Source organism: Colletotrichum jinshuiense, chromosome 4, assembly GCF_051148585.1.
Source record: "Colletotrichum jinshuiense chromosome 4, complete sequence".
Classification (NCBI taxonomy): domain Eukaryota; kingdom Fungi; phylum Ascomycota; class Sordariomycetes; order Glomerellales; family Glomerellaceae; genus Colletotrichum; species Colletotrichum jinshuiense.
This window is the reverse complement of record NC_139311.1, coordinates 1921823-1937850: the sequence shown is the minus strand read 5'-3', so window position 1 is coordinate 1937850 and position 16028 is coordinate 1921823. Positions and strand designations below refer to the sequence as shown.

At 53.6% G+C, this 16028-nt stretch overlaps 1 protein-coding gene across 1 annotated transcript; it reads left to right on the top strand.

Annotated features, from left to right (window-relative positions):
• Window positions 1–10005: 10005 nt before the first annotated feature.
• On the top strand, window positions 10006–13150 carry EsH8_IV_000479 (uncharacterized protein; the record flags this gene model as incomplete). Its single annotated transcript, XM_083265369.1, has 3 exons — window positions 10006–10458; window positions 10522–12671; window positions 12739–13150. The coding sequence occupies 3 exons, from the start codon at window positions 10006–10008 to the stop codon at window positions 13148–13150; spliced, it is 3015 nt and encodes a 1004-aa protein (XP_083124264.1).
• Window positions 13151–16028: the final 2878 nt, after the last annotated feature.

The window sequence follows — 16028 nt, the reverse complement described above, 5'->3', positions numbered from 1 at the left end:
TGGGTCCCCTGCTCCGTCTCGCCGCGGCGTGCGGGCGGTGGGCGATGTCACAGTCTCCATTAAAACCACCCAAACGGCCGACATCCTCCGGCCCGTCCCCGAGAAGCATGACCGCACCGCGCATGGGACTAAATCAGACTTGCGGGCGGCACACATAATCTCTTTCTCACACTCACTCAATCACAAACCGGGCCTTCCCGCAGCGACAATCGCTTCCCGGGAAAGTGTTGACAGGGTCCCACCCTCCTTTTAAGGTATGGTTCCTCAAGCAGTGCTTGGCTCACACTGGAAGGATAATAACCCATCCCCGCGGATTGGTTGAAGGGAGAGCGGCAGAATGAAAAGAAAGAGAACAAACTAGGACCACCTGGTTGAGCACGGCGTTGTATCACCCAGCCATGCGAGGCGAACAGTCATCAACGAGCCATGTCTACCACCTCGAGACAAACCCCGCGGTCTGGGATTTGCATATTTTGGGACGCTCCTTTTGGACGCTTTCTTTTCTGTCCCGGGTATTGGTCCCGGAGGATCAGGGGGGGTGGCAGATGCAAAAGCGAGCGTCGAGTTGCGTCCGCTTGCTGCATCGGAGACTCCCCATATGGAAGTCCACAGGGCGGTCACGTTGAGGCCCAGCTCACCGATTCCAAGCAAGGAATCCAAAACCTACCTACTGCACTCTCCCGGGGCGGCTGCCCGGCAAAAGAAGCAAGCCCCCTTATCCCTTTCCCATCCTGACCTTTGCATGACACCTGTACACCGAGGGCGTGATAGAAGTGGGCGAGCCTCTCAAGTGGCGTCCATGTGGTGTATTCTCATTCGGCCGGATCGCAGTGTATGCCATCGAGACATGCCTGACGACGGAGTCACAAGGCCACCGGCCAATGCTTCATCTGGTGAGGGTTCTTTCTGGGTCCCGTGTGTACTACGCTTGGCCGCATCATACATACATACGCGCAGCGATTTTTGGTTTATAATCCTTGCGGAAAGTTTTCCGGGGTAAACTACAGCAGTTAGTGTAGTGTCGACTTCGTCCTGCTCTCTTCCTTGGAGTTATGGTCCTGCGCGATAAGAGCAAGCGGGCCCCGTTTCCCACACCCCAGCAAGGGAGAGAGAAAAAAACAAGAAGGCTGTAGTACACCGACCCTTTCACCGCTACTATCCTCATGCAGGTCGATTAAACACCCCAAGCTCCAAGAGCCGACGACCCCCGGCCGGTACCGTACCGCGGGACCACTCAACACCTCCATCTCGGGCAACTAGCCGGATGCAGGCGGGGGTCTATAACATGCAGGTGGAACGCAACCTGTTGTCTTTTTTTATTCTTTCTTGTTTTTTCCCCTTGTGCGATGGACGCGCGCCCAGTTCACGGGAGGCGCTTCTTTTCTTCCCTCCGATCCCCAATCAGCCGTTCTTCCTATGGGAAGGATAAGCACCGCATGCTGCAGGGTCTCGTGTGATTCGGTGACTGGACTGTTGTACTCCCGGACAGCCAGCCCCCCTACCCCTCCAACGTTCTGCTTGGCCGCATTTGAAAGGTGCACCCAGTTACGGCAGCGAGAGAAACCCCATCTACCAGTCTTGTGGGCGATGATCAGGACCTCATCCCGGAACCGCGAGGGCGGTTCTTGTTTATGACAGCTTACTTCGGCGTTGTCGGTCTGCGTGAAAAGTTGCCGGGCGTGGCACATATGCCGTGTGACTGGTGGGCCTTTACCGAGTTGCCGATCTCGCGACCCAAGAATCTGTTAGCACAATAATGCTGGCAGTCGGAACCAAGTCGAGACATCGCAGCCAGAAGTCGAGGCTGTTCTCTCGGAGGGTGCAAGCCTGGCTTGGCGCAGTTCCGGAGGTGTTCGGTTGGTCTTCTCATTGCCTTCATCCATACCTGCGTAAAGGACTTACAATTATCTGTGCCATTGCCATTGGCCAGGTCTGGAGACTTAATCGATGAGGGCCAGAGCTATGCATTGCACTTGACTGGACGGGATAGTGTTCTGGAGGCTTCTTGGTGCAACCATTGGTGCCGCGGCGCAGAGCAGAGCACCGGGCATCTTCCCGTTGGACTGAACTTCTAGCCAGGCTTCTAAGTCGCCTCCCCGCCCCCCTTTGGAAGTTCAATGACCCCGAGCCGCACCTTGGGTTGAGTCTACCCCGCATTCCATTCTCATATGACCTCTCTGCGGCTAATAGGATCAGAGTGAAAAGTCGTCCTGATCTCCAGGCCCAGGCCCCTTGGCAACTGCAGCACACTCCTGCAAGAGACGATCCGTCTGCAGCTTCATCTTGAAATTAAAGGCATGGTAGATAGCCGCGCAGTAGAGACCGCCGCAAACGAGATATGACCTATAAACAAGAAAACCAGGCCAGCGCGAAAAAAAAAAAAGAGAAAAAAAAAAGAGGCGGTGATGCCCAGTCCAATACCCATCTGAGACATGGCATTGCTTCTTTCTGCGCCATACATCAATGTTCTGCAGTAAGACGTGTCAGCCGGGACTGATAATGACGTTGACGCCTAGCCAAGGGAACACATCTTTCTCAAGCATTTCGTCAAACGGTCCGCGTGAATTCAGAGTTCCAGAGTTGCAACGGTCTCAGCCCACAAGTTGTCATGACCAACCGTCCTGTGTGGGGAGCAGCCACCAACGGCGGTGGTTGGCAATTTATGGACACAACTCTCAGATCTGACTCAGACCATCGTCAGGCTCACTTCCCGCATATACTTCATGCCACATGTGCGCCCTTGCTAGAGGCCCACGATCGCTTTTATGCCCTCTCGTGTTCATCCCATGCCGTGTACCCATGCCCTCGAACAGGTAACACCACCCCCTCCGATGAGTTGGTGGAACACAATTCCTAAAGCCGACTATCCCGAGGTAAACCGACTCTTTATTGCAGGTTATCGGAGGACGAACCGACGCGGTACCTTACCTCCAATATTTCCCCTTACAATACGGCCTCGCCTAGTCATTACCGACAAGAAAACACAAAAACGACAAGTGTTTCGATACCAAAGTGTAAATCAGCATATGGAAACTCAGTCACTGAAACAAGTAAGACTATGCTCCCAATATTTGCGTGCCAGACGGCGGGATCCTTGCTTATCTCTTCTATTGCCGAAGCCATGTGGTATGGAGTGTCGAGGGCAACTACAGGGGCCGCGCCATGCCATGGAGGGCTGCCGATTACAGGTAACACGGCTTGGATGATTGTGAGGGCCTAGACTGTGAGATTCAACGTTGCACAGCGATCTCGCCCAACCTGATTGGTGACCGAGTCCATCCGGGCTATTATGATGCAGATAGCCCGCTCCGAAGTGTCCGATGTCATGTGATGGAAAGGAGGGGCCATAGGTTTGCCCAGATACAATAGTCGTCGTTCACTGCCGAAAGAACCGGAGACTTTAAGTTGAAAAGGGTGAGGTTTAGATACGTGTATTCAGTCTTCGATATAAACCGGGAGCTCGTGGCCGTACTGAGTGGTAGTTAAGATAGCATCGTCGTCACTTTTGAGGCTCAAGGTGACACTGTCACGATGTGGGGGATCAACGGCACTTTTGGTGTGCTGGGAAGTCCCACTTCCAGTTGCCCTCCCCCACGAGCCATGCTTCCCCAGGCCCTAAACAAGGCAACTTTGCATATGGGGTGCATATGCTGTGTTGAAATGACGTCTCAGCCTTGTGACACCAAACAATTGCATGCCCCAACTCAACGTCATAAGCCCGCAGAATGGCACACCGGGCCTCTCTGTACAACACAGAAAGATCTAGGCCTCGTCGATGACAACAATCTTGACAACGTGGAGGAAGGCAGTGGGCCAGAAAAGTCTCGTTACCATGCAGCCAGGAGATGATGTGTTGGGGATTGCCATCATTGGCGGAAGAGAGCCTTGAGTGGGTTCCGGCATACACCCTTGTCGGAGGTGTCAAAGCGTGGTCTAGACACCTGCAGAAAGTGCCGGCGATGATTCGGACGGGTTTCCGTTTTGCGGTTAAGCATGGTCATGGCAGCCGGTGAGAGGGCTGGCTGCATCCGTACCTAACTCGGCCCTCCTTGACCCGCCGTGGAATGCTGGCGGACATTCAATGGGCTGACCTCCGCCTTTTCATGGTGTATTGCCCTACAGACATGATGCAATCTCTCAATTACAAACAAACCTGCCGACATGCACTGCGCACGAGTCTCTGCCTGCGTTTGACACGTAGATCGAATGATGTAACTCGAAGACCAGCGATGGAAGCATGGTGAATGGCGAGGCCGGCAGTAAGCGGAAGAGACCAATATTGCGGCTGACGAGAGGCCAAAATCCATTCATATTGCGTCGTGCGTTGAGCATGCGCATTGTACGAGAATACGAGAGAGAAAATAAGCAAGGAGCCCGATTATTACAGACTAGCCCCCCAGCTGTAAATGGCGTCGGGGCTACAGCTCGGCAAACCGCATCCCTCTCACCGACCCGTGCAAGATGATATATGGCGCTTCATCGGTTCCGAATCAGGACTTCGACAACTAAAAGATGCGTGAGACGCAACTGTGGGTGCAAGTCAATGTGAGCATTGCTCAAAACAGGTCGATGCAACGGCGCAGCTTGTCTCACCAGACGGGATATTGCGCGTCCCACGTACTTTGAGCTACCGTAAATGTCGGATGGTAGACGTGAAACAGCTATTAAAAGCGTCGGCGGCTTCCCAACCGAATGGTCTGCGACAGCTGCAACCAACAACGAAGGGCGTGTCCCAATGCTGGCGTTGCAGATCCGTCACCAATCTCTTCCTCGCGGCTGGCAAGCAGAGCCGGCCTAGGCAGGCAAAGCATACCGAACCCTACATATGGCTACGTATTCAGCAAGCTGAAATGCGGCCTGCGCAGTTTACGGGTTGGTTCCTGGCTGCCGGGGATCAGGGGGGGGAGACTGCCTCAGGTGTGTACCTGTGAGGTATCCGTCGCGTCACTGGGCAGTTGACATGTAATAACTCAGACTCGGCCGCAGCGAATAGGCAAAATAGAAAAGCGAGGATCTCCAATCCCCAACGGCCCTGCAATCGGTGCCCGCTAGCGCGGCGGGAGAAGGGGCGAGGTGCACCTTGAGCGCGTGTGGCACGAGCATCGGGCCACGAGCAAAGCCATCCGAGGTAATCGGTTGATCTTTGAGTCCATCGACATCGCCTATAGGACGTGCGACGCAGTTGGATAGACAAACGGAAGGAGTCAAAACCAGAGAATCCTTGACATTTTCCCGCACCAGTTGGGCCGTCCTTTGTCTATCACGACTAATAAGCGGGCTCGAATTGGTTCTCGTTGGGAACGTGGTGTACATGCCAAACCCACTCATCCACTCACGGTCACTTTTGGTTCCAGAGACTGCTGCAGAGCATCGACCAATCCCGGAGTCGGTGTCCCATCCAGTGCCGCAAAGCGTTCATACTTCAACCAAAGAACAACGGCAACTCCACCACATCCAGAGCGATCCAAGCCGCCCGAGTTGCAGGGGTAGTCCGGCCTGTCTGCGAGGTGGTGGTTGCCGGTCCTGGACCTGCTGTACTACTGAATGTTCCCATGTTCCTAGGTAGGCACGCTGCTGGTCTGGTGTGTGCATGCATGCATGCAAGCTGCGGCTGTAGTCACTGTGCCCTCCTCTGCTAACGCAGTTGGTGGTCAAGGTCGAGCGGTGAGAAGGGCCTGGATGCAAGCCGTTTGGCCGAGATTCTGACCACCCCAAGAAACGCGGGCTGATATCAACCACGACTACATTGCAAGCAGTGACGGCAGAGGTGCACGCAATGTCAGGGGGGTCTCGGAAATTGAGGTGACGACGAGGTCAGCGAGGTCAGCGAGGTCAGCGATTGCTCGACAATCTGCGCAACATCCTTGACGGCTGCTGACGACGGATACGGGCTTGAAGCCGGGTCCGAAAAGAGAAAGGAGGTTGCATCCAACAATCGCGAAGCGGCGGATGGGAAGCTGCATCTTGCCTACTTTGTACTGATATTGCTGGTAGCCGTGGCTGACAAGCAGGCGGGTTTGTGTTAGTTGTCAGAGAGCATCTCGGCCGAGGACCGCTCCTGGATGACCGCTCGCCCGTTGTCATTGTAATGATACGTCGCCGACAATTAGCTCAACCAGGCCTCGATGGGCGTCTTAGGCAATAAAGTGTACATTCTTGAAACATTTTTTTCTTCGTGTTTGCAATCTCTGACGTCTTGGATGGGCGGATCGATCTATCGACACGAGCGGGGTCGACGAGGCAAGAAGCATTCCCGCACAAAGAACACGGCGAGTCGACTGGGCAGCTAGAGTGTTGAAGGAACCGCTGGGCGTCAGAAATGGTGCTAGCCGATGAGTTAGTCGAGGCGAAGCGACAGTCCGTCTGGTAGCTGGCTTCAAGCCAGCCTTTGACCGAGACCATCACGGACGGGTCCTAGTGGTTTAGAGAGGGATTTTTATCTGGCAACAAAAGCTGGAGGAGGGACAGAATCCTCGGAGCGTTCATGAAAGAAAAAGTCGACGGGACGGACGACCCGAAGTACCTTGCCTCAAGGTGGGCAAGAGTCGGTCAAGAGTCGTCATGGGGGGGGGAAGGGGCGTCTTGTTCCCCTTTCCCGTTCCTCCATCCCCGAACTGTGCTTCCAAGCCAGAAGGGAAAGGGCCTGTAGCGGCACGGCAACGACAACAACCATGCGCAGCAACGCGCAATCAGCACTACCAACCACGACAGCAGGGCAAACACGCATCGGAAGCAATCCGGAAACAACTGGGCTGGCATGAAGCGGAAGCGGAAGTAGAAGTAGACGTAGAAGCAGAAACAGAGGCAGAGGCAGAGGCAGAAAGAGAAGCAGCAATCCCTTCCTGTCGCAGTCAGGGTAGGCCCCAAGTCGAAGCCCAGGAAAAAGTTTAAGAGCAGGTCTCATCCTCACTGGCCAGCAAGACCCTACCTCTATCTGCATCTGCACTTGCCTCTATTCAGACTTGCAAGCAACAAGGGTCGATGGGATATTGGAGGTTACAATATTTGGTTCTTTTTATTCGATTTTTAATTCCCCCCTTCCGATCTTATTAGGTAGGTGCCCCGTCAGGATCCTCCGTGTTTCTCAATATCCCTCACCATCGTTCTTCTTCATCTTATTCCCGTCCTTCCTTGGGGATGCTGTGGCCATGTCCTCGCCCATCGAGATCTAGATGACCTCGGTCGTTCTTGTTAGCTCCCCTCGTCCCTCCCGTCAGCTGCAGCGCTCTCCGGGGCATACTTCACCTCGAGGAAGCTGCAGATACCTCCCCGGCGACTCAGTGGAGGTCGGGTGTTCGCTCCATACAGGCAGCTAGCCCTCTTAACGCAAAAAACTAAGGTAAAGCTGGAGGTGTGTGTGGTCTCGGGACTCAGATCCCTCATCCCAACCTGTTTTCCCGCCCCGCTCCGCTTTGCTTGTGACAGAAAGGTAAGAAGGAGATGAGATGCGCTATTCTGGTCCTTGATACCACGGGTTGTTGGTGACATGACGGTCAAGGACCACCATCAACAGCACCTGACAAGCATTGACTGGCATCGCCTGTGGCTACTACTTGCAACGGGATCCAAAACGCGAGCATCTCAAATCTCATGTTACCACCACACAGTTTAGCTGTCTTTGCCAACATCGGCCGGCATCTTTAATGCCACCACTTTCCTCCGCTCTTGTCTCCAATCTTCGTACTGTAATTGTCACTGGACCCTCGGCTACGCCTGGCGCTCTTCTTCCTAATTTTCTTCTTCTTCCTCTCGTGTTATTTATTTACTATTTGGAGGCTTGTAATCAATCAACCGCCCTCGACATTTAACCTTCTCTTTTACCTTGCGCGTGTGTGTTGCTTTTTATTGTTTTCCCCTGGGCATCGCTTCCATTTGGGGGCCCAGTTCATCTCCATCCCCCGTCCGCATCCCCATCCCCATCCCAAGCTCCATCTCCATGTTCCGTGCCTTCCCTACGAGCAATATCATATGCATGAGTAGCCCCGGCACTAACAAGGGCGCACATCAGGACCCTTGGCGAGGACCTGTTCCCATCCATCAACCGAGTCCAGACCCTCCCTCCCTCTGTGACACTCGGCCTTGGAGCTGCAGCACTTCCTCAGTTCACATAGGGTACAACCGACTTGCACCTCGAGTAAACGACCCTCTTCGCCTAACCAACCTTTACATACCTTGCGTCAGTAGGTACCTCCCGGACAACCTGGCAGCATCACCATCAGCGACAACAGCAAGACACTAGCCCCGGTCCCAGCCAACGCTCCGCTCACGCAAACCAACCGGGTCAGATCCCCACATCCACGCTGAGGGTGGATTTCAGATTCCCGTTCGTTTCCTCGTTCACCTGAACTACCCGGCAGCACCTCACCTTGCTCGGCAACGACCTTGCACCGGGTCAATACCAGCCACTCGCTGCCTTGCAACTAAAGGGGACCACACCGGCACCGCCTACCCACTACTGCCTACTACAACAGCACTACAGTCGCGATACTCTCTGTGTTCGTGCCTGTGGCTGCTACCATCACAGGCTCACGCATCCTAACAACCAACGAGCCCGACACTGACGTGTGCGAAGACCTCGACTTGCCAATTCGACGTAAGTACTTGCCTGGACCTCACTTGCCTCCACTACTACCCAACCTGCCTTCCTCCTTGCCTTACACAAACTGCCTGCCTGCAGCTACATGTGGCAGTAGGCCTGTGGCACTTACTGTTTTTGGCGATCCGTGCCTGTCTCCGACCTCAAAGTGTGGCAGGTGCTCTGTACAGAGTACTTGGTACCTGCTTTCCCCTTCCTATCCCTTCCCCCCCTCCTTCTTTCCCTCCAAATACCACCATTCACCATCCCATCCTTCCACTACATGTTTTGTGTTATTCTTTTATTCCAATTAATTTTTTTTCCCGCTCTCTCTTACCCTACGCACTTTTAAGATCCATGTCTTTCCCTTTACCCCTTCTTACCGGAAGCGCTTAAGAAGTTTCCGCCGGTCGTTCCAGAGGCAGAACCCGGGAAAAAGGGAAAAGAAAAAAAAAATAAAGGACAACAGCGAACCTAATACTAACTAACCCCGGCTGTCGGCAGGTAGCTGTCGCTGTCTCGTCCACCCTACGGATACCTAACGTCACGCTCCATCCATTTCCCTCTCCGAACCCGAGGGCCCTCGTTGTTCTTCCCGGTCACAAGCTTCTATTCCTTGGTTCCCTCCGTTCAAGGTCTCACTCTCTTACCAACACCAAGCCAAGTCCCGCCCAATTATCCAACTTCCACAGGCTCACTCCAAGGGCCGCGCCTGTCTTGCCTCATCAGATCGGGGCACAGCCTGCTTCCGCTTCGCATTCAAGCCCACCTCACCAAATCCCGCCCCACCAGCCCTCGGCCGCCGAGTATCTGACAAGTCTTGACTCGACTGCCAGGGGGATTCGGAGTGGCTTTTCGCCACTGAGCAAGTCAGCCGACCCCACCACTCCTCCAACTGTACAGGGCTCCTCTGTACCGCCCTGTGGTCCTTGTGGGTTCGACCTGCACCCCCGGCACCACGAGCCTTTGGGAACGCACGCTTTGCACGACACCCCCCGGTCTCAGCGCGCTCGACCCCTACCTCCCCCCCGGCACCACCTGCACCCAGACGACCCAGAACCTTTTAGACGGGCGGGTAATCGCCTGCCAGGCCACTCGGGTCTCCAGTCATTGGTGTCTTGCTCCAACATCTTGGTCCCGAAACGAGATCTCGTGTCTGGCTGCGTCTCCCACTTTCTCTACGACGTACAGAGGTACCGGGCCTCCAACTCGCCACGGGAACGACGCCAGCTGCGTCTACGTGCAAGTGGCATTTTGGCAATGGTGTGAGGGTTCCATAACTTACTTCCCCCGGATCACGAATTGTGAGTCTCCTGCGTTTTGTTCTTTCCTTCTTTCCTCCCTTCTTTCCCTCTCCCGCGCAGGGGGGCTGCTTTGCCTTGTATTGTTATTTCTGACATCTGATTTCCTTCCTCTTCAGAGCCCACACCATGGCAGGTGTCGAGAAGCCACCGCTGCCGATGCGGCTTGAAAACAGCAGCAATAACTCGACCGTCTGCGACCCCGGCGCCCCCTTCTCCTGTTTCCTACTCGAGGAGACGTTGCTATACTATCCGTTGGTGTTGCTGGTGGTCTTCGTTGGCTCAGCCGCGACATACAGCATAGTAACGGCAAGGAAAGAAGAAGATCCCGAGGTGCAAGCCGATTCTCAGGGACCAGGCGGTAAACGGCTGCCCGCGACCAGGAAGAAGAAGCGTCGTGGCGAGGCCGACGCCGACCGCATACGATATGGACCCGTTCTATCCCCAACATCTAGAACGTGGCTCACCTGGATTTCCGCTGCCGTGTTTCTAACCTTCGTATCCAATGCCATTGCTCACTTCAGCCATGTCATGGAGGAGTTGGAGGACGGCTCCAAAGGAAATGAATCGCAGTCCATGATCGTACGCCACTCTCAGCGCTCTCCCCCACCCCGACACCCTCACAGGCTAACAGGAAAAAAACAGGTCTATTTGATCGGATCACCAAACCTATACCTCTACCTCCTTACCACGCTCATCGAATGGCACGAAAGCCCCACGATATCTCACTTCATCACATGGACCCTTGGACTTATCGGCGAGTTCATTATTTGCGTCTGCACCTTCCTCAAGGTCATGGACCCAAAATATACTCAGTCGTCTCAACCAGAGGCACAGATTTCGAAGTGGGATTTAACGGACCTCGTCGTCTACGTTGTGCGCCTCGTGTTGATGATGGGTCTTGTTGGCATATATACCGCCGCTTGGGTTCAGAAGTCCCGGCCGGAGGAAGACAAGTTCGAAGAACGAAATACTTCTCAGCGTGCCGAGGAAACCACCCCCTTGCTCAACGGTCACCGGACGTCGTACAGCAGCCAAAATGGGCGGGATACGAATGGCCGATCAATTCGCAGTTCGCGTAATGGAAGCACTACCGGCAACACTAATGGCACAGCCGAGGGCACCACTGTGACCAAAGATTACAAAGAACCTGGCTTCTATCGACCCGATAAGGCTCCTCACAAGACTTGGTGGGAATACGTTCGAAGCTACCAGGTTTTCTTCGAGTACCAGTGGCCCAGGGGATCGGCATACCTACAGTTCCTCTTCTCCATCTGTGTTGTGCTCCTCCTTGCACAACGTGCTGTCAACGTTTTTGTCCCGATCGTTGTCGGTTGGCTTACTCGGAAGCTGTCCCTCGACCAAGCTCCTTGGGCTGTTCTGGGACTCCTCATCTTCCTCCGGCTGATGCAAGGCTCAGGAATGCTTCTGGACGCGTTCCGCGCTATCTTATGGGTACCAATTTCACAGAACTCATATAGAGCGTTGACGTCAGCAGCCTTTGAGCATGTCCACTCCCTCAGCCTGGATTTCCACCTCGGAAAGCGAACTGGCGAGGTTCTGTCTGCCCTCAACAAGGGCGCGTCGATCAATTCCTTCCTCGAGCAGGCGACATTCTCAGTGCTTCCCATGATAATTGATCTGTTCCTCGCCGTTGGCTTCTTTTGCTATTACTTTGATGCAACCTACGGAGCCATTGTCAGCTGCCTGACATTCTGGTATTTGTTTCTTACAATCCGTATGGCACAGACTAGGGCAGACCAGCGAAGAATCATGTCCAACGCCGACAGGGAGGAAGAGGCTGTGAAGAATGACTCGATCACTAGCTACGAAACGGTCAAATATTTCAACGCCGAGCAGTGGGAGTTTCGTCGTTATCGAAACGCCATTGAGGCCTACCAAGATGCTGAAAAGCAGGTGACTTGGGGCGTGAACAGGATGAACGTCATCCAGGCCTGTGTTTTCATCCTTGGGTTCAGTGTAGTCATGGTCTTCGGCGCATACCAAGTGACCAACGGAGGAATGGACGTTGGCAGGTTCCTGACGCTCATGACGTTTCTCAACCAACTGCAGGCACCTCTGAACATCTTCGGGTCGTTCTACCGTACCATACAGCAGGCCATGATCTCGGGCGAGCGTCTCTTGGAACTGTTCAAGGTTACGCCCACAGTGGTTGATGCGCCCGGAGCCAGGCCTTTGAAGGAGTGCAATGGCAACATTCGATGGAACAAAGTCGCATTCAACTACGACCCGAAGAATACGGCTCTCAAGGATCTTGATTTCGAATGCAAGCCTGGCACCACAACCGCATTTGTAGGCGAGTCTGGCGGTGGCAAGTCAACCGTCTTCCGACTTATGTTCCGATACTACAACACGAGTTCCGGCAGCATCGAGATCGACGGCCAGGATGTAAAGGACCTAACTATTGATTCGGTCAGACGCTTCATTGGAGTCGTCCCCCAGGATACTACGATGTTCAACGACACCCTGATGTACAACCTCAGATACGCCAACCAAGCCGCTACCGATGAGGATATATACGAGGCCTGTCGAGCCGCCAGCATCCACGATCGGATCATGTCATTCCCCGACCAATACAACACAAAGGTCGGCGAGCGTGGCCTGAAGCTTAGCGGCGGCGAAAGGCAGCGAGTTGCGATTGCGCGGACAATTCTCAAGAATCCTAAAATCATCATGTTAGACGAAGCCACTTCGGCCCTTGACGCGCACACAGAGCAGCAGATTCAGGACAGGCTTGGGCATCTGGGCCAAGGCCGTACACTGCTCATTATTGCGTAAGTCTTTATTTCTGTTTGTTTTCTCAAGACAACGGAGGTCGACGTTACTAACATATGGGAAAAGGCACCGCTTGTCCACCATCACGCATGCTGACCAGATCATCGTTCTCAACAATGGCACCATCGCCGAGAAGGGCACCCATGAGGAGCTAGTTAACGCCAACGGACGGTACGCTTCGATGTGGGAGAGACAAGTGCAAGCAGAACGTGCCGCAGAGAAGGCCCGTGCTGCAAGTAAGAAGGCACAGAAACTCCTTAGAAAGGCGAATATTGTCTCCAAGAAGCAGACGGATGGACACTCGGACGGTTACACTAGTCTTGACTCGTCGACCATCCTACCCGGCAGCTCAGGAAATAACTCTAAGGCGAACACCACAGGAGAAGACTCATCCAGCTCCTCCAACAGCTCCGACGCAGAGTCGATTCACAGTGCTCACAACGACTCCGACCACTCGGAGCAGTCTGGACGAAACTGATATTTCCCTGGGCCTACACATCACAACTCATTACAGGCATACCTCTAGAAGCCAGTATTTTAAACCTGATGAGAGCAAACACTCATCGGACACTTTACACACCATCTCACTACACTCTAATTGGCGGCTACTCACCCACAAACCGCATATTTTCCTTCACGAATACAACGAGGCACGCGCCTTTCACGACTCAGGTACTACGGATTAACGGCTTAAGATTGCATCAGACCGGCGACTAGGAGTTTGGAGTTCAGACATACTTTTCTTTTACCCTTCATCATTGGGACCCGAAAAACAAAAAAAGGACTTTCACGAGTAGGACAAAACGGTGGCCTTGAGAAATGGTCTCTTGGTCCGGCTCGGTTGGTTGGTTGGTTGGTAGGGGGAAATAGGTCTCAATCATCGCCATTAGACTCACACTGCCCCTTTTCTCTCCTCTCTTGGATGCACCTCACCCAGGTTTCGCTCTATAGTTTGTGTGTCTTGGCCACCACGACAACAACATCAACAACGACAACAATGGTATGCGATGGGTCTTTCTCGATTGGACAGGGCATTTTCATTGTCATCATTATTTTCACCATTCAAGGAAGAACGGTTCTCCTTTAATCATGGGGTCTCAACGGCAAAGAATTTGCTTTCGAATACAGATTGCCGACTGCTACCATGGGCAGGTTATTCGGCAATGCATCGCAGATACCAGATTCCTTACATTCAAAGCTTGACTTCATTGGTTTTGGCCCGGATCGGGTTGGGCGGTCACAAGGATTGGATCTCGGGGGTCTTGGGGAAGGACGGATGGGCGGCGGCGGCGGCGGCATTGCATTTCTGACGAACACTGGCTCTCCATATCCCATACAATACACGCAATGGGTGTCGGCGGACGAAGGATCTTCTTTGTATTTAGAGGAACCATCACAAAGCCGACTTTGCGTTTTATGGACATTGGTAGGGAGTGGGAAAGAGAATCAAGACAACTGCTTTGTCACCTCTTTGGTTGTTTACTTTTATTTTATTTTGGGCGGCGGCTACAAAGGATAGCTTCGCGGCAATTCAAGTTCCATAGACGAAGGTAGTGATCCGCGAGCAAGACGACATTGCGACGCTAGAGATCATGTTTGCTCCATGTTGCAATAAGAAAAAGATACTTTGAACAGTACCACTGCAGGTCACAATCTGATGCGTGATACAGCACAGAAGTCTTGGGTGTGTCCCAGTACTGCCTAGGGCGGTTGTTTGACGTACACGCTGGCCCAAGACTTTTTTTCTTTGCTTTTTCTGCGTTGGCGCCACATGCTGCTTTGAACCAATCTTGCCTCTTGGGAGCAGGTTCTGAACACCCACTTACACGGGGGAGCAGGGCACCTTACCTGATGGGGCTCATCTTGCCCGACTCAAGACATATACCTCTTTTATTTTTTCATGTGCTAAAAATTTGATATGATTTTTTCATTTTAAATTTCGCCCACCGCCTGCGTGCTTCCCTCATGGCGCTTCTTGCGCCCGAACCGGGGCGAGGGATGGGCAGGCGGCTGTGCTATGCTGCGGTGAAGACTTGATGGCTCATGACACGAGCTGAAGTCGGCAAAGACCAAGCCTGACCCCCCACCAGACCGCCCCGCGGTCTAAAGTCTCAACGGGCGCCGGACCGGAGGAGGGAGGGGGGGGAGGGGCTGGGTTCGCCAAGCGGGGTTTCCCGTCGTTTATTTGTTTATTTTGGTACTTGATTCATCGCCATGCCCACGAACTATCAAGTAAACGTCCAGCAGAAGAGACATCAACGGTGACATGGAAAGAAAGAAAAAAGGGGCCGGATATACAAGCAGGTACAAAAACACGCAAGTGTCGGTGAGAACGACCGTGCTAGTATCGCACTCGGGGCTGCTCCACCTAGACCTGGTCTACGACGGCGGCGATTGCTCGGGCGGCACACGCAAGCCAGTTATCGGGCATCAGTGAGACAAACAAAGAACGGCTGCTTCTAGTCGCCGATGATCCTTGGTCCATCTCGGTAGTGTTTATTAGGCTTTTCTCGAGTCGCAAAGCCTTGGGAGGTAGCTGGGGAATGGCAAACACCAAACGCACCGTACTCCAATATCACTCCATGTCCACGCTCACGCTCACGCTTGGCCCCGCTTAGCAGAAGGGCAGGTGAAAACACCTACAACTTTCTCGTCACTTTCAAACACCTGGTAAATAAACATGAATGGTGGTATACACTTGGCCAGGCTATTACAATCCCCCCGAGACTAAAAAGTCCATTTTGGCCAAGCCAAGCAGGAAACCAACCCCTATCCCAAAGCAAGTGCCCGGATATTCCTTCCCTACATATACATAGTATCGGAAGACATACAGGTTCATCGTCTACACCAAACCAAACTTCTTGTCTGTTCCCACATTTTTTTACTGCCTCCCAGTTGTCTTGGGAAGGTCAGGCCGAGCCGTGTCTCATTTTGACTACCATCCACCGTCATTTCTCGAATCGCGAGATAAACCCCAAGACAGGTGTCATGAGGATGCGATGGGTCAGATCCAGACTCAGATGCTTTGAGATGGGAATGTGAGAGGTGAGAGGTGAGAGGTGAGCGGGCGTGGGCGCGTGCGCGGGCGATGGCTCAAGCGGTGTGGAGGGGAGGTCGTTGTGTCGAGTCGCACAGAAGGGTCCGCCGGCATACACGGACGCACACACCTGTCTCACTGTACCCAACCCTGCACTCACTCCCACTCCCTCCACCACCAACGCCGCCCGCCGCCACCACCACTACAAACGTCTTATCCTCAGCCCCCCTGTCTGTCTCGGTCACTGTAGTACCGTGCCCCAACCATATATAACAGTTTCGCGCGGTTGCAGACCCGGCGGTAGCCGCGCAGCATTTCC